This window comes from Barbus barbus (assembly GCF_936440315.1).
Source record: "Barbus barbus genome assembly, chromosome: 2".
Lineage (NCBI taxonomy): Eukaryota > Metazoa > Chordata > Actinopteri > Cypriniformes > Cyprinidae > Barbus > Barbus barbus.
This window is the reverse complement of record NC_136730.1, coordinates 23,753,052-23,776,491: the sequence shown is the minus strand read 5'-3', so window position 1 is coordinate 23,776,491 and position 23,440 is coordinate 23,753,052. Positions and strand designations below refer to the sequence as shown.

General features: G+C 37.7%; 3 protein-coding genes across 7 annotated transcripts; 2 read left to right on the top strand and 1 right to left on the bottom strand.

Annotated features, from left to right (window-relative positions):
* Positions 1-210: 210 nt before the first annotated feature.
* Positions 211-7,699, top strand: LOC306879296 (mitochondrial sodium/calcium exchanger protein-like). Of its 2 annotated transcripts, XM_079432120.1 has the most exons (15): positions 211-624; positions 814-966; positions 1,192-1,244; positions 2,679-2,736; positions 3,435-3,540; positions 3,871-4,038; positions 4,185-4,298; positions 5,056-5,115; positions 5,365-5,498; positions 5,675-5,816; positions 6,065-6,186; positions 6,546-6,699; positions 6,997-7,077; positions 7,243-7,310; positions 7,454-7,699. In XM_079432120.1, the coding sequence occupies exons 1-15, from the start codon at positions 460-462 to the stop codon at positions 7,640-7,642; spliced, it is 1,767 nt and encodes a 588-aa protein (XP_079288246.1). In that variant the 5' UTR covers positions 211-459; the 3' UTR covers positions 7,643-7,699. The 2 variants fall into 2 exon arrangements, with proteins under 2 accessions (XP_079288246.1, XP_079288247.1); XM_079432121.1 differs by lacking the exons at positions 6,997-7,077; positions 7,243-7,310 and having other exon boundaries at positions 331-624.
* A 606-nt stretch (positions 7,700-8,305) lies between these two features.
* Positions 8,306-16,324, top strand: snx1b (sorting nexin 1b). 3 transcript variants are annotated; one of them, XM_079439307.1, is made up of 16 exons: positions 8,306-8,482; positions 8,557-8,691; positions 8,939-9,071; positions 9,944-10,086; positions 10,172-10,238; positions 10,761-10,804; positions 11,363-11,504; positions 11,704-11,782; positions 12,302-12,377; positions 12,460-12,573; positions 12,670-12,763; positions 12,846-13,051; positions 13,146-13,289; positions 13,449-13,529; positions 14,762-14,833; positions 14,908-16,324. In XM_079439307.1, exons 2-16 carry the CDS (start codon positions 8,563-8,565, stop codon positions 14,956-14,958), a joined length of 1,575 nt encoding a protein of 524 aa, XP_079295433.1. In that variant the 5' UTR covers positions 8,306-8,482; positions 8,557-8,562; the 3' UTR covers positions 14,959-16,324. The 3 variants fall into 3 exon arrangements, with proteins under 3 accessions (XP_079295433.1, XP_079295435.1, XP_079295434.1); XM_079439309.1 differs by having other exon boundaries at positions 8,385-8,482; positions 8,557-8,665; XM_079439308.1 differs by having other exon boundaries at positions 8,385-8,665.
* Positions 16,285-23,147, bottom strand: LOC306883842 (lysosomal acid phosphatase-like). 2 transcript variants are annotated; one of them, XM_079439331.1, is made up of 12 exons: positions 22,985-23,126; positions 22,404-22,460; positions 21,381-21,476; positions 20,913-20,999; positions 20,323-20,475; positions 20,020-20,118; positions 19,422-19,511; positions 18,975-19,107; positions 18,473-18,561; positions 18,226-18,332; positions 17,962-18,140; positions 16,285-17,538 (listed from the first exon to the last, which is right to left on the bottom strand). In XM_079439331.1, exons 1-12 carry the CDS (start codon positions 23,120-23,122, stop codon positions 17,408-17,410), a joined length of 1,359 nt encoding a protein of 452 aa, XP_079295457.1. In that variant the 5' UTR covers positions 23,123-23,126; the 3' UTR covers positions 16,285-17,407. The 2 variants fall into 2 exon arrangements, with proteins under 2 accessions (XP_079295457.1, XP_079295458.1); XM_079439332.1 differs by lacking the exon at positions 22,404-22,460 and having other exon boundaries at positions 22,985-23,147.
* Positions 23,148-23,440: the final 293 nt, after the last annotated feature.

Genomic DNA, 23,440 nt, shown 5'->3' with positions numbered 1-23,440 from the left:
TGAAATTATATTGGTAGAAATCAAACTTTGATGCTTGTTATCTCATAATTAGATGTTGAGACTTTAGCCTGGATTTCACTGAGAGGGTCACAAATGACGTCGTAGTTTTCATTTGGGTGAACTATCTCTTTAAGTGGAAAAGAGTGAAATGTCTCTTTAACCTCAGGACAGAGGGAGGGAGGATAAGAAAGCTCGTCACGCTGTTTGTATAGGAAGTACTGGAATGACAGGCTGATACATTTCCCTTTTAGTCGACTCTCTCTGTTGTGTCAGAATGTGTACCCCCGCGTTATTTTAGATGCAACCGCAGATTGTGATTCACAGCGTCTAAATACATGGAGTTTATCAAACTGAAGGAGAAGAGCGAAACGGAACCTTGAAAGTTGCCGTCGAACTACCACAATTGAACTACTAGTGTTGACCACTGAAAAGCGATGTTAAAGCAGTATCAGCTTACAAATGCGTGCTCTGCTGTTAGTGTTGTTTTGCACCGTTGCTCTGCAATGGGATCGTGTCAGCTGCCAGAAATCTGTTTACCTGTCCGACGCACACTTCGCACCTCATGGGAATGTCTGGCGTTCAGACAGACCTGGAGAAGTTGCACCGAACCGCAATGGAGACGAGGTGAGCTGGACAAAACGTCTCTGAAATGTATCATCAAGTAAAAAAGATGTTGTATATATGTACATTATCTGTCAGATACATTTTGCTCTGTATTACCATGATTAAACTTTGTTATATAAATTCAATGCGGTGCTGTTTGACTATTGGCATTGAATCGTGCACAGCTGCATTTGTTGATCTGTGTTGCAGTGTGATATGGTGATGAACCTGTCTGCCAGTCAGAGATGTGAGTTTGTGAAGAATACACCGGACTGTACTTCAGATGAAGGCTTCATCAAGTACCCTGTGGTCACCTTTTGCGTCTTCCCACCTAATCTGCTGCCTCTAGCCATCACAATCTATGTAAGGACACATTTAGCTCAGTCAATTGAGTGTTGTTGTGTAAGTGTGTTTATTTGTGGAGTGTGACATGTTTCTGAAATGCATATCCAACTGAAACTGAAATGACAATGCATCATCCAGGATGTGTAATCTGGTTTTGCATTGGTTGTGTATCTCTTTTGTATGTTGTTAAAGCCACTCTCACGTTTTCTCTTTCCTTCCTTCCTTTTCTTTTATTTATTTCAGGTCATCTGGTTGTTTGTTCTGTTCCTTCTTCTTGGGTTGATTGCATCAGATTTGTGAGTGGTTCATTTCAGAGAATTTAAAGGGCTATTAATCAGCTTGTACATGCTATTTAGTGGTCAGTTCTGTCTTAAAGAGACAGTTCACCCCAAAATAAAAATGCTCTCATCATTTACTCCCCTCATGTCGTTACAAACCCACTTTACTGACTTTCTTGTGGATAACACACACACACACACACAAACCTTTTTGGTGACCATTGACATCCATTGTAACAATAACAGCTATGAATTGGTGTGTTTGTATGTTCACAATTTATTCCAGTTGCACTACGCAGTTAAACTGATAATTAGGATTGTCATGCAATTAAACTTAGTAACTGATTAAAATTTAAAAACAATTATTGTTACTTTAGAAACGTGTATATTCCTTTGTGAGTCTTTGGGCATGACCTAGGATTCACTTCTCTATTTACTCATGTGACAGAAACAATGTCTTTCATTTATCTGGAGAATTTAGAGTTGAGTCTCTTTATTTTAAAAAGGTTCTGCATTTTGAGGGTCAATAAGTCAGTTAATTTGTCATAAGGGTGCAAAATGTATTTAGGACGAATTTGTTCTATAAAGAACAGAAATCTGGGTTTAAATAAATATGAATTATAATATGAAGAGTTCATTTGCAAAATCTGATAACTCCATTTTTTTTCTTCAGAAATCACTTTTTTTTTTTTTTTGCGCATTCCAAGTAATATCAATCAAACTCAATTGTTTTGATTAAGTAATAATAACTAAACAAATACAGGCAATTTACAAAATTAAAGTTCATTGAAAGTATGTTTTTTTTTTTTTTTTACATATTAAGTTTGTTTTATAGCAAAAGCAGAAAACTCCAACAGTCGTTTTTTGGCAAAAACAGATTTCATGTTTTAGAGTTAAAAACAACACTTGTTTAATCTTTGTAATCTCCTCAGATGAAAATTTAACGTTAGATGCCTGACAAACATGTTGTTGTTGTGATCATAGATTTATGTATGTGATTACACGCAATACACGGAGCTTTTCCCTCAGCATTGAAACGTTTCAGATTTTATTTTCCTTATACGCCCTGAAGAAGATATCACAGGTTCATCAAGTTCGTCGGAATTATCCATCCTCGATCACTAGTCCGCTTTGATGAAACTCCTCTCAGCTAGCCCTTGTCACCTGACCTGAATACAGTGCGCTGAGTTGCTAAAATGGATTTATCGGCTTCTGTTCAAAAACAACAAGGCCGCTTGTTGGCTTCTGCAGTAAAACGTGAACTCGCGAATAATGCCTTGAAAGTGGAGAGTACAAGCTTTTTTTGGTAAAATGTGTTTAGGGTTCAGATCGCGCTATATGTGGATAATAATACGTTTATCGGTTAATCAGCTGTATTTAAGTGGCGTTTATCGGTTTTTGGAAATGAACTCTTCATATGTATTTTGATTATATGGTTTTTTTTTTTTTCAGTTTCTGTCCAAACCTCTCAGCCATTTCCTCCACACTGAGACTGACTCATAATGTGGCCGTATCCTTTAAATAGCTGAAATATGGCTGATCAACTGATCCTAGTAATTTGTCCTCATTGCATAGGTTGAGAAGGTTAATTACTCCTGCTGTGTCCTAGTCAACCAACCACAGAAGTGATAAACTCCTGGGTCCTGGAGTGTAGAGAATATTACAGCATGCTAAACAACTAGACATATCAAATGATTAGTCTGTTAGGTCATATTGTTTGCCAAGACTGTCATCCTGGGTAGTGCTTTTTTTAACACTCAGTTAGAGTTTGTGATCTTAACAGAATAGTTCACCTCAAAAATGAGAATTCTGTCAGTGTTTACTTAACCTCATGTCCTTCCAATTCCAAACTTGTATAAATTTCTTTCTTATGTTGAAAACAAAAGATGATATTTTGAAGAATGCTGGTAATCAAACTATTGTTGGCCCCCATTGACATCCATGGTAGGGGAAAAAATAAAATGGAAGTCAATGAGGACCATCAACTGGGTGAACGATTCAAGGTGAACTATTCCTTTAAGTTTGTTCATGACCGTGAAGTGTTTTCAAAGTGTGTTTGTGTCATTAAAGTATATGTATGACTGAGAGGGGTGTGTAGTTTAATCAATGATGAGTTTGAGTTTTGATTACTGGAAAAGTTCCAAATTGCGCTGAGAGGTTGTCAGTACAATTTTTTTCCCCCTTGTTTTCCGTGACTGAGTAGAACAGGGCGTAACGTTCCTGGCACTTGGAAATGGGGCTCCAGATGTGTTCAGTGCCATGGCTGCTTTCTCCCACCCTCAGACTGCTGGTCTTGCTGTTGGAGCACTGTTTGGTGAGAGATCGGCTCTGTCAAGCATACACCCACACACACATTAAGGACATGTGTTGGAGTATTTAAATGTAAATGTGTAATTCCCAACCAATAAAGGCACTAAAATGAATTGTACAATTGCAAGTTGCTTGAGTCATGCAAGTGGTGTACCCATAGCCTTGGGACTATTTGTTTTGACTGAACAGTGTCAGACAGGGGAAGTGTTTGAAATATATTTATACAGCACCATTGGGTCCTGCAGAAATTACACACTTCACCTTTAATTCTTGTGAACCGATTCATCAATCATAAAAAAAACATTTTCATAATTTGATTTTGTTTTTTTCCTAGGAGCTGGAATCTTTGTCACAACAGTGGTAGCTGGAAGCATTGCCCTAGTTAAGCCTTTCTCAGTGGCGTCCCGTCCATTCCTTCGTGATGTCGTTTTCTACATGGCAGCCGTGTTTTGGACCTTCAATATCCTATATAAAGGCCATATTTCCATGGGAGAAGCCATGGGTCAGATAACCATTTTTCACTTAATCAGATTTATACCATAATTTCATTAATTTAGGAAAATTACAAATTTTTTGATTCTGCATGTTCCACTTTCCTGTATAGTATATGGATATGATTGTCCTATCATTCTTTTCTGTTCTCCACAGGTTATCTGGGGCTGTATATTGCATATGTTTTGACTGTGATTGTGAGTGCATATATATACAATCGTCAGAAGCATCAGCTAAATGGATCGCCCCAGACCACAGGCAGAGAACAGGGTAAAGAGACTGCAGTCTTTCTCAGCACTGATCACAACACCACACACTTTCTACCCTCTTTCAGTTTCATTACAATTCCTGTATGAGGAGTGACCATTTTTCTTTTAAGGTAAATGCATCAAAATGTGTTGTAAACTCACAAAATTATTGTTTTAGATTACTTGAGCTTTACTTACTTTGGTACTTGTTCCCATCCCTAGTAAAATCTGAACTAACTGCACTCAGCTTTCACACATTCAGAAATAGTGCTCACAACAATGCAGGGTGGCCATATGTGCCCAGCATATGGTACACGTCTTGGCCAGGATTTTAATATTGCCTAAATCATCCAAAGTAGTTTGACCAATAACATGCAGGTATTGTACATAATCGACCAATCGTGGCGCTGCACATGAGAAGGTGAGATCTACAGAGAACGATCAAAGCGATGCAAATATGTGCACGTGTTTGTTCGTTCGTTTGACTTGAAGCGTCGCTGCGCACCATTTAAAAAATACACCAAGGTAGGCACTTGAGCAATTTGAAAGCTTAAGGAGCCGTCTGCTCTGCTGTCTATAGCTCTCATGAATGTCACACAACGATCTACCTGCACAGTGCAAACAGCCAAAACCTGGATATTTTAGGCAATATAGAAATCCTGGCAAGGACGCGTCCCGTAAAAATGGCCCATATGGTCACCCTAGCTATTGAAGTTTATGAAATGAACAGCAATCTGATCACTGGGCAGAGATTAATAAGTGCTGTTCTTGAATTTTAGGGGAGACTCTACCATCTGATTCATATAGAGAAATTCAGAGTGGCAGCATACAAGCACACGGTGGGTCACTTCCTCTCAACTTAAAACTATGTTGGCTATGTAAGTGGCTGAAGTTTCAGTGGGTTGTTTCATTTATGATTGTTTTCAACACCACACACTTTCATAATTATGGGACTTTGCAAGTGTGTGTTGCATTCTGTATTGGTAACAGTGAAAGTGAGAGATAATATTGCATCTTTAAGGAAGTACTGTGTGGTGTAACAGTGTTTATCTGTGTGAAAATCTTGTGTGTGTGTCTGTGTGTTTCAGATGAAGGAGAGTATGAGCCTTTGCTGCCTTACACTCAATCCACTGCTCAGATCTTCCTGAATGCCATTAACCCGGTGGATAGTCGGATCTGGAGGAGACAGCACTGGAGTGCCAAAGTTGTCAAAGTGATCAAGGTGAAAACATGTGCATTCACTTTCACGATCACGTCTTGGTTCTAAATAAGTAATCATTCTTCTAGTAACCTATTGTTCAAAATAAACTTGTCTAATTGTTCAATTTTTGGATTGTTTGAATCTAATATGCATGCCTATGCAATTTTAAGATGAAGATCCTTTTTTGACTGTGTCAGGTGCCTGTAGAAGTGCTGTTATTATTGACAGTTCCTGTGGTGGACGCAGATAAGGAGGATCACAACTGGAAACGCCCTCTGAACTGTCTTCACATAATCACTGGGCCTCTGGTCTGTGTGCTTACCCTCCAGTCGGGAAAGTGTAAGTCGGTTGACATTTTTATTTGAACTATGAAACTAAACCTGTTCAACAACAATCTGTTAGGTGCACATAAAAAATACAGTTATGTCATTTGTTACTTTTAATGAACCCGCTGCATTCTGTCAGATGAACTGAAATTCCTTTTGTATGTGAAAACATAAATGCTGTTGACGCAGATATTGTGTAACCATTTCAAGTTCTCTAAAGTACACGTGACTGAAACAGACAATGTTTCTCTTTCATTCAAGATGGCTTACTGCTCATTGAAGGAGAAGTTCCAGTGTGGGTGCTTGTACTCTGCATTGGAGTCTTCCTCTCTGGCATAGTCTTCTTCACTACCACAAATGAGCATCCTCCAAGATATCACTTTGTATGAATCTTCTTTTTTTTTTTTTTTAAAGACAACTCTTATTTGTTCTTATGTATTTATTTGATAATTTACCCACACTCGTTGTTTCAAACCTATAAGTTTCTTTCTTATGTTGAACACAAAAGAAGATATTTTGAAGAATGCTGGTAATCAAGCAGTTGTCGGCCCCCATAGACTTCCATAGTAGGGAAGGAAATGCTATGGAAGTCAGTGGGGGCCATCAACTGTTTGATTTTGTGTTCAACATAAGAAAGAAACTTATACAGGTTTGGATCGACATGAGGCTGAGTAAATTTTAATTTTTAAAATGTTTAATTTGTTGTATTGCTGTGTGTGTGTGTGTGTGTATGTGCGCGTAGCTCTATTCTCTGCTAGGTTTTGTGGTCAGTGCGCTGTGGATCAGCACTGTGGCGTCTGAGATTGTTAGTGTGCTGCACCTGCTGGGGGTTGTTCTCAGTCTCAGCAACACTGTACTGGGCCTCACCTTGTTAGCCTGGGGCAACAGCGTTGGAGGTATACACTCACTCACAACATGAAAAAACACAAACAGCACATTATCTTCCCATTATTTTTTGTTTTAAATTTTATAAATATAAAAATATTCTAGAACTTGAAATGAAAGGAAAATAATTTTACAACTACAAGATTGCATGGGTTTTATTTTTGTTGGCACTGTTAAGTACTAATGTAATGCATGATATAGTGTTTGATGGCTTTTAATATTTTAAAGAATCATACACCAATGGGATATTATATACTGTAATATTTTACCTCTGTTAGACCATATGTAATATTTGTGTGTTTTGACAGATTGCTTTGCAGACATTACTATAGCCCGTCAGGGATACCCACGGATGGCCATTTCTGCCTGTTTTGGGGGCATTATCTTTAGTATCTTTTAACATATGCTTTTTTAAAAAAGTTCTCATTTTTGTTTATGTGCATTAACAAATATATTAACAGATTTAATCATACTATATTTACAGGATTGTAAATATCCTGGTACATTACCATAAACCATAACCACACTTGATATGCCTTTAACAATGCATTAAGACATGCTGTTTGGTGTGGGTCTGGGCTGCCTGCTGCAAATCTTTCAGAATAAAAATAATGTTGTCATGGTATGTCTCACACTCTATATATTATATACAATGTCAATGTCATATACGTGTAACTGGATGGATATGTTGCAAGCTGTTAGTTAGTTGAATATTCCAGCATAGATGAGTGACGGATTCTGATCTGTGTTCTGTTGTGTGTTCAGCTGGAACCAGAAGGGATGCTGTGCTGGGTTCTCTCAGGAGCACTGGGTCTGTCTCTCGTCTTCTCCTTCATACTGGTTCCTCTTCAGTGTTTTCACCTGAGCCGAGTCTATGGCATTTTTCTTCTGATCTTCTACATTGTCTTTCTCGTCGTTGCCCTGCTCACTGAATTTAGAATTATCCAATTCTGACACCAGCAGAAACACTAACTGGACAAGTGCAAAAATCTTTAGACGCTCAAAGAAATATAGAAGAAATGTATTAGAATATATATATATATATATATATATATATATATATTTTTTTTTTTGTAAATGTATGTTTTTGAAGATCATGAGTAATTACTGTGCACTAGATAAATTGTTTTCAAACATATCTTGAATTATGAGTAATAAAAATTTATTTTATTAAATGGGATACTTGCAAATATGCTGTGGTGTGTTTTTCTTTTGAACTTAATGAATTCATGCCAAGTACGATTCGTGAGCTGATGGTTTTTTTAAGTGAATGGTGCACGAGCTTAATTAAACAGCTTGAATCGGTTCACAAAATTGAGCTGCTCTCAAGTCATGATGAAACAATAACTAAATGTGTATACCTGTAGCTGAACTGATAAAATATATTCACTGAATGACAGCATATCCTAAATCAGGGGTGTCAAACTCAGTTCCTGGAGGGCCGGAGCCTGAGCCCTGCAGAGTTTAGATGCAGCCCTAATTAAGAATATACATACCTGATCCAGCTAATTAAGTCATTCAGGCTAGATGGTTTGTGTGCTGGAGCAGGGTTGGAACAAAACTGCAGGGCATTTGACACCCCTGTCCTAAATGCACAGCATCAGTGTGTATGCTTGCAGGTTTAGTAGTTGTGGAAGTAGCTGTAGTTTTTGCTCCAGACCATCAGGAGTCAGTGGCGCATCAGGTCTCTCTCTCTGAGCCTGAGAGCGCAGAGGCATCCGCGGATGTTTTTAAGTAGGCTGAGGTTACCTAGCAGTGAAATCCAATCCACGTTTACCTGTAACAGACAGTCAGGTAGAAATTACGCCAACCTCAAGACTTGATCCGTTAGGTGTGTTTGTTCTTACATATATTTCCTTTGGTCGAAGCAAGCGATGTCAGGCGGTTGCGGGCGGAATCCTCCTCCTTTCCCTGATAATGAAGATCAGGAGGCAGAATCAGACGCTCGAGTGCTGGACAGCGACGAGGATGATGAAGGCGAGGACATATTCACCGGCGCGAGAGTGAGACACCTGCTTCAGAACGAAAGACCAGTTTTTATTATCTGATTAAATCTTATGTGGTGGAATATTCATCTGTCATTTGACAGAAGCATATTTATCTGTCATTTGACAGAAGCTAGCTCAGCTTATTGTCAGTGTCTGCAGCGGTTATTCTCATATTGCAGCTCAGCAACTGCACGATCTGCAATTATATCATGGTTATCAGCTGTTTATCTTGGCATCGTGCTCATCTCTCTTTTTTTTGCAGAGTAAACCGATCACACCCACATCAGCTCCTGATGAAGGCGATATCTTCAGTGAGGAGGGCTCGTACATCAGCAGCGATGTCCATCACGCCACTAATGGCCTTCAGTCTGATGAAGAGCTGGATCTGTTCACTGGTATTTCACTCCGTCGCTGCACCATTACTCGTAATGAGCAATAAATTCGTAATGCAATGTAATGGGAACTAAACTGCATGTTGGAGAACAATGTATTTAATCTTTGTCTTTATCATAGCTTGGTAGGTTGAAACGCAGATGCTATATCTCTTATGTGAAAATAGTACTTACGTTAAAGTATAATAAGTATGTCAAAAATTGTGCTTAATTTATATTATGTACCTAGTTCTAGCCAAAAGTGCTTGTGTGAAAGTAAAAAAGAATCAACTTATAATTGAACTTGGGTATTTAAAAGTAAGAAGTAAACACTATTTCTTATCTTCAAATTGTTTTTTTGAAAACAGTAGAGATTCTAATTTTAGTATTTTTAAAGCAGAAACTTTCTAAAGAAACTGTCAGAAATAATATCTTCTCATTGATTGAACTATGTAAGAATCTAGGGCACAGCCGATAAACTGAAACCAATTTCCTGAAAGCTTTTTCATGAATGGTCTCAGCTAAAGTTGTCAGCAGATGATTTTACAAACATTTGAATAGTGATTTTAGTGGTTGTAAAAACACTTTACTGGAACGTGAAGTACGTGTTGGGAAGGGATAGTTTATATGTGTACATGACTGACATGCACATTGTCACATTTGGATAAATATATCCTATAAATATAAAAATATGTAAGTCATGATATGTAGCTAATTTAAAAAATTTGTAATGAAGTAAAAGGCTTTTATTTACTTTTAAGTCTTTGATTTTAAAAGAGTTCATGTAAAGTACAGATTTCCCAAAATAATTCTACACTAAAGTATAATGGTGAAATGCTAGTACTCGCATACTTCACGTCTCTGTGCTTTATTTGCTCTATCTGTTCAAACACTAGAGGCCACTGTAGAGCTGACACTCACCAACACCACTAGTCAAGGCAGGAGGGAGATTATTGGCCCAAACGCATCGGCTTGCAACACCACACATGTCCCTAATTCCATACTCAAACCCAGCGTTGTCACCAAGACCATGGAGGAGGTACTGAAACAAGACCCTTCAGTTGCATTCATGAAACATTTATGTAGATTCTAAATTCTAACTGAATGCTGATGAACGTTAACAGTTGGAGGAGGAAGAGAGTGGAGACCAGTTTGAGCTGAACATCGCAGTCACTAATCCAGAGAAAATTGGTTTGTATTATGCAACTTATTTTTCAAGCTATTTCCTGTGAATGTGCAAGACTGTTCTTCGCCCAAAATACACAGAAAAATTTGCTAAATTAATAAATATAAACATAATAAAATAACATGATCATGAATATGAACAGTGTGCTGCAACAAGCACCATAATGAACAGATTTTTTACACCTAAAATGACTAGAAGCCACTGATAAGGGAGTTTTTTGAGAAGTATTTGTATTTATTACTTTTGATTAAAATCTGATAAACTTTAAGAAATGTGATTCTTGAGTTCTTAACTTCTGAAATCAAAAAAGTTAATTATTCTGTTGACACTGATTGAAAACAAGCAGGTATGTCTTTATTACAGTAGTATTAATAGAGAAAATAGCGTAGCTTACATGTGTGGGCCTTCAAATATTTCCTCGGACATTGAGGAGTGAAGTGGTTGAGAGCCACTGGTCTAGATTCAGTCTCTTGTTCTGGCTGTTGAGAGCTATAGTGACAGAATTCTTCTATGTTATTGTTTTGCAGGAGATGGCATGAATGCCTACATGTCTTACAAAGTGTCAACTCAGGTACACAAAAGCTTCCCTGTTACAAATTTTTTGCGTTGTTCAAACTACAGTTGGCTCTGTGTTGGCTCTCAAACTCTGTGACCCTGGATCACAAAACTAGTCTTAAGTCGCTGGGGTATATTTGTAGCAATAGCCAAAAATACATCGTATGGGTCAAAATGATCAATTTTTCTTTTATGCCAAAAATCATTAGCATATTAAGTAAAGATCATGTTCCATGAAGATATTTAGTGAATTTACTACTGTAAATATATCAAAACTTAATTTTTGATCAGTAATATGCATTGCTAAGAACTTCATTTGGACCACTTTAAAGGTGATTTTCTCATTTTTCAGATTTTTTTGCACCCTCAGATTCCAGATTTTCAAATAGTTGAATCTCGAGCCAAATATTGTCCGATCCTAACAAACCATACATCAATGGAAAGCGTATTTATTCAGCTTTCAGATGATGTAGAAATCTCAATTTCAAAAAATGGACATTTATGACTGGTTTTGTGGTCCAGAGTCACATATATTAACATAATGACCCATTACCATGCCTCTCTCTCTCTCCAGACTACACTGCCCATGTTCCTTAATAAGACGTTCTCTGTGCGACGACGTTTCAGTGATTTTCTGGGACTTTATGAGAAGATATCTGCCAAACACTCTCTGCTGGGCTGCATCATCCCACCTCCACCTCAGAAGAGTGTAGTGGGTAAAGAATTTCTCATGCTCGCTCTGGCACCTTGTCTAGTGGAGTTATTCTAGTGACCCCTCATCTAGACACTCACACTGGCCTGGATACATGAGAATGTTTACTCTGAGCTTTCTGTTGGCTCTTACTTGCATCATTTTACTCTGAGCACTCCGGTGTGATTTGCTGACTGAGCGTGTGGTTTGGTGTTGTGTCACAGGGATGACTAAAGTGAAGGTAGGGAAGGAAGATTCATCCTCAGCGGAGTTTGTGGAAAAGAGAAGAGCAGCACTGGAGAGGTGAACACAAGCCTAATTAGACATACACATAAAATAGAGGTTCACAAATTGCATTTTTTTGATATTGATAACTCGGGTGGGGGGGAAACCTGATTTCTGATTAAGTGGCTGATGGCATATTGAATATGTTTAGAAAAACTCCTGTATTAGCCTGAAGCGGCATTTTGTAGTGCAAAATGTAGGAATCCCAGGTGCAAAAAAAAAAAACTGAAATCCCGTTTTATAATCCCTATAAAAAACAGAAAAAAAGAAAACGCTGATTTGATTGTTAATGGCAACAGATTTAGACACCACAAACCTTTTGGAGTTAGGAGTTTGTTTCATTTTTATTTGGCACTCATACCCTAGAACCTTTTGGCACTAGCAATGCAAAAAGAAAAAAAATTGCATTCATTGCTGCTGAATTTTGAGTTGTCATGGTGATTCACATGCTAATGCACACTCATTTTATTTTTAACTGGTTCTATTTCTAATATATAGATCACATATTTATTGACTGTTTGTTTGTATTTTCTGTAGGTATCTACAGAGAGTAGTGGCTCATCCATCTCTGTTGCAGGACCCGGATGTTCGAGAGTTTTTAGAGAGAGATGAGGTGACCACCTGTATCATGTTCCTAGACTCATCATACAGTAATTTTAGTGACATATTTAATATCTAAACATATTTGTTTTTAGTTGCCCAGGGCAGTGAATACTCAGGCTTTGAGTGGACCTGGCCTCCTAAAGATGATAAACCGAGCGTCGGATGCAGTGAATAAGATGACCATTAAAATAAATGAATCAGATAATGTAAGAGGAGCGGGGTTCATGCAATTCTAAGGCATAAATTCTCCCAGATCGTTGCAATTGACTAGTGATTGACACCTCTCTGTGTGTGTGTGTCAGTGGTTTGAGAGTAAGCTGCAGGAAGTGGAGAATGAGGAGCAGCTGCTGAGGAGGCTCCATGCTGCTGTTGACTCATTAGTAAACCACAGGAAAGGTGAGAATTAAAACTACACTGTGAAGCCGATCTTTCAGGTTATACTGTTTCAAAGCATCTCAAAGTCTTTCTCCTCTCGTAGAGTTGTGTAGTAACACAGCGGTCTTTAGTAAGAGTGTGGCCATGCTGGGCAGTGTGGAGGAGAACTCTGCGTTATCTCGTGCACTGTCACAGCTGGCGGAAGTGGAGGATAAGATGGAGCAGCTGCATCAGCAACAGGCCTTTAGCGATTTCTTCATCCTCGCTGAGCTCCTGGCCGATTATGTCCGACTGCTGGGGGCCGTGAGGGTTAGAGAACACAACCACATAAGGCAAAACCAACAATCAGAGCCCACTGCATAAGCAATGTGATGTTGTTTTCTGTGTTCTTTGCTGTCCTCAGTGCTGTTTTGAACAGAGGATGAAAGTATGGCAGCGTTTGCAAGAAGCTCAGAGCACATTGCAGAAGAAACGAGAGGCTGAGGCCAAACTGCTTTGGGCGAACAAACCCGAGAAGCTGCAGCAGGCTAAAGACGACATAAATGAGGTTAAATTATCAACAGCGAATGATTTATGCACAACACGCTTCAACTACTGTACATTAGACCGAGATATAGCATACTTGTAAGGGTGTTTTGTTGAATAACAATATGATCGATCACTAATTTGCTGTTAACATGGAGCTTTTCTCTGTGTCTCTGCACAGTGGGAGTCTAAAGTCAGTCAGTATGAGAGAGATTTCGAAAGAGTCACCTGTACTGTGCGCAAAGAAGTGCTCAGATTTGAGGTAAGATATGTTGATGTTGTGTATAGATGTATTTTGGTAGAAATGCAGCTCAAAACATCACAAGTGCAACCAAACCTTATATGTACAGTAATTGCTTCTCATGGGGACATCTTAAAAAAAAAAAATCATGGTTTCTCGGTGATAAAATAAATGGATACAAATGCGTTTGTGTTGGAGGAGCTCTGTGATCCTACCAACCCAGAAATGCACTTCTGACGTGGTCAGTCACATGTTCAGCATGATGATGAATTTTATTGTCTTGGAAATGTTGTTTATTATTTCTTCATTTAAATATCCTATTTAAAATGATAGTTCACCCAAAAATGAAAACTCTGTCATTAATTACTCACCTTCATGCCTGTAAGGCCTTCGCTCATCTTCTGAGCACAAATTAAGATATTTTTGATAGATTTTTCTGACCCTGCATAGACAGCAATGTCATTAAGACGTTTAAGGCCCAGAAAGGTAGTAAAGACATCGTTAAAATAGTCCATGCAATATCAGTGGTTCAACCGTAAATTTATGAAGCTAGGAGAATTCTTTTAGTTTGAAAAGAAAAGAAAAACGCCTCATGTTCTGGAGAGTACCATGACACGTGTGTGGTGCTGCTGACGCAGGAACTGGCGTTCTGGCATGGTTTGAGCGCGCGTCAAAGTTTAATACAGAAGAGAAGAAATTGTTGAATGAAGTCGTTGACTCATGTGGACTATTTTAATAATGTCCTTACTACCTTTCTGTGCCTTGAATGTGTTAGTTTCCTTGCTGCCTATGCAGGGTCAGAAAGCTCTTGGATTTCATCAAAAATATATTAATTTGCGTCCCGAAGATGAACGAATGTCTTAAAGAGGGTGAGTATTTAATGACAGAAGTTTCATTTTTGGGTGAACTATCCCTTTAAGAATAGGAACACTGATGTGCTACGGTTTTAAAGGGCGTGATCCCTTTTCCTAAATTCAAGACAGGTGGATTGTGATGGCAGTTAAATTACCACACAACCTCTGTTTGTCAAATAAACAGTAGGTAATTCAGCCTGGAATTTTCACATGGATGGTGGGATGAAAAACAGTCATTCTGGAAACAGACAGCAATAAAACTACCAACTTACCCCGTAAATGTTAAAAAATGAGCTTTACAAAATCTACCAGTATTCAAATTCAATAGCTGTGACCATTGGCAATACCTTTTTACATCACAAAATATAAGATTAAAATAGAATTGTTTTTCTGTGGCAGAAAGAGAAAGCCAGAGATTTCAAACAGCACATAGTGAAATACCTGGAGTCGCTGCTTCACACACAGCATAGGGTAAGTGTGTAAGTGTTTGTTTTACATATAGTACTGCTGAATAGCCTGTTAAACTGCTTTTTATCTTAAACCAGCTGGTGAAGTGTTGGGAGGCCTTCCTGCCTGAGGCCAAAGCCATCGCCTGATCAGAGCCTTACTTCACACGCTCCTTTGACCTTGACAACAGACAATCAACATTTCTCTCTTCCTATATCCTTTGCTCTCTGTGTGTGAAATAACAAGTACATTTGAATACTCGTTCAATGATAAGCAGATCCCTAAATTGTGTCACTGTTGACAACTGAATGTTGAGTGTAAAGGTTAAAGGTCAGAGCGGCATTAAAAAAGAACAGCTGTGTGTGGGGTGCAGCAAGGATATTTTTTTTATGTGTGCACGTATGTATGTGTGTTCAGTGTTATCCTTATGGTTTTTCATGGTGCTTAGCCTGTGTAGTGTTTCAGTAGAGACATGAAAACCGCCTTTAAGATTGAGTGTCATTCTCTCTGTCGTGGATGTGCACAGGGGTGAGACTCAAGTTTGTAATCCATTCCAGATAATAGAGAAAAACACTTGAGATGTTCCCGGGGCACTCAACCCAGCCTGATGTTGCACCACATTTTTAAAATTATAGCAAAGTTAGAATACAATATAGAAACAAACAAATTATTCACTGACTACGAAGGGAAAATGTTTGGTGTCTTTTGAATGAAGTCCCATATTTGTATGTTCTCAAACAGTTGCACTGATCTGGACTGGTCCAGATAAAGGTCTACTTGCAGTATAGGTGGACAAATATTTCTATGAAAAATTCTAGAAGAACTTAAAACATACATTAATTACAAAAAAGTAGAATTTTTGGAGAATGTGTTAAAAGCATTTGTACTGTGGATGCTTTGTCTTTAATATTTATGCACTGCTGGTGTCTTCATATCACAATTCCTTGCAGAAACTGGTGCTTCATTTATCAAATGCATTTATGATCAGATTTGATCCTAAATTCCTTGGATTTGATTTCATGTCAAAAGTAAGGAACACGCTTGGATTTAGCATTGGGAAAAGCACGTGTATGAACTTCTTGTGCTCACATACCAGTAATTAAACTCGATTAAGAACATGCAAAGATTAATAGGCATATTATACGTTTATATTATATTCACAAATTAGCAATATTTTAACTGCTTTGTGATAATTATGTCACTAGATAATTCTACGCATGGCTTTATAAATGGGGCACCAAAACCTTAAATGACATGGATATTGAGGGGACACACCCATATTCAAAGCAAAGGCCCATTAGCTGGATTTACACCAATAGTGAATTTTGGGTTATATATTCTTGGTAAAACATCTTGGTTTGAAGCTCTTTTCCTGACACTAAAGACTCTGTGCTGTTACACATCTATTATGAGCCTCCATTTTGACTATTAACAAAATGTTAATGACCTGGTACAAGAAAGATGTGCATTTGTTTAAAACTGTTGTCCTGTCAAACTTTATTTGTCTATTTGATGAAAATAAAACGGAATAAAAAAAGGTTGTCATCTTTTCAGATTAAGGACACCATCTCAAACCATCAGAAATTCATCAGCTAATCAATATAGCATTTGTTTTAAATGAATCCTGTCACAAACATTTTCGAGATGCACTGAGACAGTAAAAAGAGAACCATTAAAAACAAACAAAACATTAAAAATTTGAACGATTTGGACATTGTAATTAATGTTGAGTGGCAATTTAATTTTTTTTAACTTGCTGGGCATGTTTATCAATCAATTGTATTAAACATGATGCACCTGGAACTTTTTTTTTAACTGTATTGAGACATGAAATCATCTTTAATAACTGAATATAAAATTTAATTTGTATTCACGTGATCAGTGTAGAATAACAAAGTATTAAGGAAACTGCACAAGATCAAAATTGATTTCAGTAAAAGCTCATTTGAACTTAACCTGAAAATACTGTTCACATCAGCATGTTGTTATTCTGAAATTTACTAATCAAAACTCTTCTGTGGCTGTAAATCAGGACAAAAACAATCACACAAAAACAATCAGGAGATAATCACAAAAAGCATGAAGGTAAAATTCTGTGAGTGCATTATAAGGCCTCAATTTGTATTCAGTAGTCTTTCATTGCCCCATCTGGATCTTCAAGCGTTCACAAATATAGGTAGAATTAATGTCCTGGGAGCACAAACAGCAGGTCACCAACAATCCTTGTGTTTCAGAGAAGACTCGCACCTCTGGAGGCGCTTAGTTCAGTCTCAGAGATATTTTAAGTTCAAGTTTTAGTTCCCTCGTTGACTTTTATACACAATCTTCTGTTACAATAAAATCCCAGAGCCGAAGACAGCTGCTCAGTTACGGATCTGTGTTACGTTAATGCTATTGACGTCATCCCAACTCTTGATTCCCTTTTTTCTCTCAAAACACTTAAGGTTACAAGTAAGTAATAAAACTCTTCCCCAACATAAAAATTGTGTGACCAAAAAGAGTTCTGTCTTTAGAGTTTCTCAACACCTTGGCGCAGTGTCCTCATAGGTCCTCTTCACTGTCCCACAATTCCTCTTTGCGGAGCAGCCGATATGATTGTCAGGAGTCACTCTCGTTTATCACATGACTGTAGCTAGCCATGGGCTCTTTTAGACGGCATAACACTACAAACAGCAGCAGTATGAGGAGGAAGAGAAGACATCCACACACAGCCAGCCCGATGATGACATCTACACACACACACGAGAGAGAACTATTAAAATCAAAGTAACTCAAATAAGTAATATATTAGTAATACAGTTGGCCATTTTAAAATTTTATCTTTTTGTCATATGAAAGTGTTTTTTGAAAATTGGAGGAGCGTCTCGCTGCAGCCCACTAGATCCAGGGGGCATGGTTGGATCCAGATCCAACTCCTCCCACCTTACATATACCTAAACCTACCCATATCCACCCCCTGATCCCTAAACCCACCCATCCAACCACGTCCCCTGGATCTTGTGGGCTGCAGCGTGCCCTACTTGGAAAATTGTTAAAAATAGAGTTATCTGTTGTTGCAAATGAACTCTTCATTTAGTTTATGTGTGCATGAAAAAAGTGGTTACAATATGTAAGAAAAAACTGCATTTATTAATGTAAATGATTGTGATTACCAGTGTCTGTGGCTTCCTTCTTTATCTGACACTCTTTATTCCGGTCTTGTGGTATGACTTCACGTGTGAGGTTCACAAAGTCCTGTAGGGGGCAGCGCTGGGAACAGCCCGGTAAAGACACAGGGTATGGCTCAGACACATTAGTGTCATTGCGATAAAACATCTCCACTGAAAATGTCCTGAAAGAGCAAAGCAAATGTATATTTTAGTTGACAAAAGAATGTCTACAAGAAATATTTAGGAAAAACAGTGTCAATATGTTACCCGTTCTTTTCCTGGTGAAGTTCAAATAAATGACATGAGGCATAAGGTGGCTGCAGGCCATTAAAGACATTCAGAGCTTCCTGTAGGGCTACAATTGTTGTGTCATGCTAGTGAGAAAATAGTTACATGAGAGAACATTACATGAACTGCTTACCCTAAAGAGGTCAAATGTATTTTTTAGTATGCTATTGACTGAAAGAAAGGGAAGTTTGGGTGTTTTGGTCTGCTGATGTCACACACGACTTACGGCTGAGTATACCACCATCTTCACTTTCTGTTTAGAGTCCAGTGCTGCTGCATTTGAGAGATTCTTAGTGATCTGATCTAACAGCAGGCCTGTAAATGAGAGCATAAGAGCTGTTTTAGCACATCAAGGTGTCACAGGATCACAGTACTGCACTTGTGTATTCAGACCGTTCTATCCACGGTTTCTTTACACTGACATTTTCTTGCACTATAACTGCACAACGTTTGAGGAAGCAGCCTCTCCCTTCTATTCCTGTAATGCCCATTTGCATGTGTGTGCATAAAAGTGTCAGAGTGTGTAACTATGAAAATGCTGTCAAGAATCTTCTCTCTTCTTAAGAAATGTCAGACACTACTCTCAATGTTTAACCTCGTATAATGTTATCTCTGGCTTTTGGTTTTTATTTGATTCTTATCTTTATTCATTTAGTTTTATTTTTGTTGCTTTGGAATGAATTTCCAAAAAAAAAAAAAAAAAGCTCTGCCCAGCGTTAAGCTCTCACCTCCCTGAAGTCTGCACTTCTCCTTTCTCTTGTAGACTCCAAACATAATCTGAAAACCAAAGTTCTTTAACACCTTTAGCGTCTCCATCACACTTGAAGTAACCCAGTCAGGAGGTCGCATACCATGTTTTGCCTGGGGTAGGAGAATAAGAAATAGAGATTATCTGATCTGACACAGTTCATGGTGTCTGTCTGAGCATTTGGATTTAATCGATTCTGAGTATCATGAGATCAGTTTGGAATAAAATGAAGCAACAGTGATTCAGCTTGTGATAAGGCCATCGTTACAAGACATTTACCCCCAAATCTCTCTATATCATGAAAGAGTCCACAAAGAATAGGGAACAGTTTTACCCACAAGCCATCAAACTTGTCTATAACGACTCCCACACACACACACGTATGTGTAATAACAATGTGTGCACATAAATCCCAGGTGAAACTCACCTCACAGAACAATGTGTCATACACACTCCAAATAGTCTCAATGTTGGTTTTCTCCAGTCCTGTTTTATTTTTCACCATCTCTATGAAGGCCTGCATAAAATGACATCATTATGAGTGTAGTAACCATTTTGACTGGGATGGCTCATCTACCGTTTTTTTTTTCTTTTTGCACATTTACATTGCAAGTTTGTAAGTTATGTACTAACATGTACGTTGAATTACTAACTGAAAAATAGGCAACAAGAATAAAAATGGAATATTGACGTGTGAACAAATGTCAACTGTACATACTTTGACAGAGGAGCAAGTTTTCTGCCTTTCTGGGTTTTTTTCTAAGTATTTGAAACATTGTAAAACAAAATCAATAAACTGATTTACATTTCTTCCATTTAAATTTACCCAACAAAATAAGCATGTTCACAGGTCAGAAATCTAGGGATTCATTATAATCTTAAAAACAGGTCTTAAAATCTTTTAAATCTAAGGGAAGACTGTTATTAATTATTATTTTCATAATCGCTGTAAAAAATCTTATTGCTGCTCAGTCCATAAACATATGATCTGCTCTTATAAATTAGTTTTTGCAAGGTGGACTTACCTTGTAGGTTTCAGTCATGTTAAGAAAAATATCTGTTTTTACAGTCTCGTTCATTAACTGTGCGTAACGTGGACAGTCGTCCAGAGGGAATGAAAGCAGCTGGAAAGAAGAAGAAAAAACACACAAACACACTGTAGGCAGGTCATGTAGCCATGGAAACAGATTAAACATACAGAGACATTTACTGATGCTGTTGCTGAGCAAATATGACTTCATTGCTAAAGAGAGGTCAGGGCCAAGTTCCAGTGTGCTGCAAAATTGAGAAGAGAAAAGAGGGAACAGAACTTCAGTGTGACGTCCTACCTTCTCTTCATCCGCTGGAACAGTGTGAACAGGTATTGGTTGCCATTTCAAATCTGGATTAAACACCTCAGAACCATTAGGTGGGAACATGCCAGCCAGGTTCACTTCTGCACTCATTAGAGTGCGATCAACATCTGTACTTCTTATCAATATCTATAGCGCAAAGACAGGATTAGTTATTCTATTTAAACACAAAAGTCTAACAACTATGTTTAAAGGAATAGTTCACCTTAAAAATTAAAATTGTCATCATTTACTCACCCTCATACCGTTCCAAACCTGTATAAGTTACTTTCTTATGTTGAACACAAAAATATATATTTTGAAGAATTTTAAAGAACAAAACAGTTGTTGGTCCCCATTGACTTGCATAGTAGGGAAATAAATACTATGGAAGTCAATGGGGACTATCAACTGTTTGATTACCAGCATTCTTCAAAATATCTTCTTTTGTGTTCAACATAATAAAGAAACTCATACAGGTTTGGAATGACATGAGGGTGAGTAAATGATGACACATTTTCATTTTAAAGACGAACTCTCCCTTTCAGTTTACTGAACAGGTTTAAACAATTTAAAGAGACAGTAACCTCATGCCGGTCATAGTCGTCACTCAGGAATCCCGTGTACCGTTTCTTTAAAAACTGACCCAGTTCAAAGTGCTGCTTCATTCCCTCCTGAAATGTTCATAAGTTTGAGTTGAAGTAATAAAAACACCCTCTTACTAAATCTTATGGTGGAAAAAGGAAATAAAATCCTTAAATGTGCATTCAGTAATTCGCTGCTAACTTAAAGTTGTACACATTAAGAAATAAACTTTTTTCTTTAGACTGTTTTTGTGAACAGTCATCTGAATGTGAGATGAAGACTTTACTGATAACAGTTTTCTATAAAAAGTGTTGTAATTATGTAAGGAGCGGGTCACACCCTCAATATATACATAAACACAATATAACACAGATACTTGCATGTTACTACATAAACTAAAGGCTACTAATTAGCACATAACCAATTAAAACAAAGAGCATAAGGTATGTGTGTGTGTGTGCATACTGTACCTGAGAGAGCTGTCCAAAACCCTGGGGCCAGTCACTCTCCTTATAGGGATCAGTTGGATAGGCCTTGATTGGAGATCTGTCGCCATGACGATACAGCTGACAGAGAGGAAGTCAAATACCTCATAATTATTGGGGATTTATGCATGTGTGTGTGTGTTCAGGAGGAAGAACTACACTATGCAACTGTGACTAGATCAGCAAATCCAACTTGTCATGTGCTCACCCTGACATCCGGATACAAGCCACACAGTTGTGTGTAAACACATTCTAATTGGTTAAGCAGATTCAGTCCATCTCCTTATCTCTGTCTTTCACAGACATCAGCCGTGTTTAAATCTATATCATTTAGGTTTTCAGTATTGGCTTGTGGCCTTCTCTCATTTACACTATTAGGAATTACCTGAATCAATAAGTAGGTGTTCAAGGAATGCATTCAATTATAGCCATGTTACACAATCACGCTTAAAACAGCACAACCCTCTGGTTTAAACTTCCTCATCTGCAGTGACCTGATCATCATGTTTTACCACAACACTTCTTTTCACATAATTAAACCAGGTGTCAGTATCAAATATGACTACCCACAATAGAAAAAAGGGTTTTGAGTTTCTTTATGTGGCACAGACATGAAAGAAAATATACATGCATATCTTGAATGATACAATAACACCAACATAATAAAGTAGAATAAAAACATATGTATGTGCACAAATAGAAGAAAAGTTAAACCACATCTTAAAACACTCTTATTTAGCATAAAATCTGGTACTTTTATTAGTAAGCCTAAGCGACTGGCATTTTAGAGTGGAGATACACAATGGAAATTTAAACCATTTGTGTTTATGAATTATTATTATATTGCACATATTCAAGAGATAAATGATTTTCATAATAAGAATTTTGAGAACGAAGGAATGGTTTACATTTGTAGGGCTAAGAATAAAGGAACTTAAATTACAATCAAAAAAATAAATGGACACATAGCCGTTTCTTCTGAGATACCACAAAATGAACATTCCTCACCAATGTCAGAACTTCCTTATAACTGGATATACAAAAGTTTCCAGGCCTTTTTCCAATCTATACAAACAATACAAAAGAACCACAGTAGAATTTATTGGAGTAAACCTATTGGGATAGCTGGACATGTTATTGCTTTGACTGAACTGTGAGGTGCACTGAAAGTTACAACAACATGTTTCATCGTGATGAACTCAAACACTAAGCAAGATAGGTTGGAAACAATATCAAATAACCAAAGTTTAAGTCGAGAACAAGTTGTAGAAGCCAAAAACAAAGTCGGTAGCAAACAATGGTTACTCATGTCAGCAGATATCGCCACTCACAAGTCGTTTTACTGTTGGATACCGTTTCAAACTAGACTGATATCACTGTCGATACAATATAATCTATGCAAAGCATCGAGAGCGAATACAATCGAAAAGGAAACACCAACTCAGCTCACATTTACATAAAAACACAGAGCTGTAATGCAAAAAAATATGCCACATAAAGAGTCAGAATGTGTGCGTCGTTTCATAAAAGGTTTTAAATGAACGGATGTCAAAACAGCTGCAGACTGTTACAGATTATACATTACTCACCACAGTAACAAACTTGAGCGTCCTTTCTCCACTGGAATGACTGAAAGTCAAGAGGAAAGCGACGATCAGAAAACACGGCTCCATTCTTGTGGACGAGCAGCTGAGGCAGAGTACAGTAACCATAGACAGTAACCTCATTGAACGATCTGGCAAACACAAGACGAGCTGCAGGGGTTTCCGGGTAAAGCAGCGCTCCCATTGGTCAACGCATTCTGCAACGTAAAAACGCGTAAATTGATTGGTCGGTCAAAATTATATTTTTATGCTATATATTTATGATTTAATGTTTAACCTGAAATCCAAGCTTCAAATATGGTGAATCTGAATATAAGAACTGATTGTTTTCACACTAAATATGCTATTTTAATTTCAAAAGGTAATATATTAATTATTTTATTTTGTATTTTCATACAGACATTTTAAAATACTATGTTCATCTCAATAATTTATATATAA

Bases quoted from the DNA above. Each gene is read 5' to 3' on its own strand.
- LOC306879296 (XM_079432120.1), top strand. From the start codon at position 460: ATGCGTGCTCTGCTGTTAGTGTTGTTTTGCACCGTTGCTCTGCAATGG. The intron at 5,817-6,064 runs GTAAGTCGGTTG...CTTTCATTCAAG, and splicing joins TACCCTCCAGTCGGGAAAGT to ATGGCTTACTGCTCATTGAA. The intron at 7,311-7,453 runs GTATGTCTCACA...TTGTGTGTTCAG, and splicing joins ATAAAAATAATGTTGTCATG to CTGGAACCAGAAGGGATGCT.
- snx1b (XM_079439307.1), top strand. From the start codon at position 8,563: ATGTCAGGCGGTTGCGGGCGGAATCCTCCTCCTTTCCCTGATAATGAA. The intron at 8,692-8,938 runs GTGAGACACCTG...TTTTTTTTGCAG, and splicing joins ACATATTCACCGGCGCGAGA to AGTAAACCGATCACACCCAC. The intron at 12,378-12,459 runs GTGACCACCTGT...ATTTGTTTTTAG, and splicing joins AGTTTTTAGAGAGAGATGAG to TTGCCCAGGGCAGTGAATAC.
- LOC306883842 (XM_079439331.1), bottom strand. From the start codon at position 23,122: ATGAGGTTACTGTCTATGGTTACTGTACTCTGCCTCAGCTGCTCGTCC. The intron at 22,461-22,984 runs GTGAGTAATGTA...TTGTTTGTATAG, and splicing joins CGCTCAAGTTTGTTACTGTG to ATTGGAAAAAGGCCTGGAAA. The intron at 19,108-19,421 runs GTGAGTTTCACC...CTCCTACCCCAG, and splicing joins ATGACACATTGTTCTGTGAG to GCAAAACATGGTATGCGACC.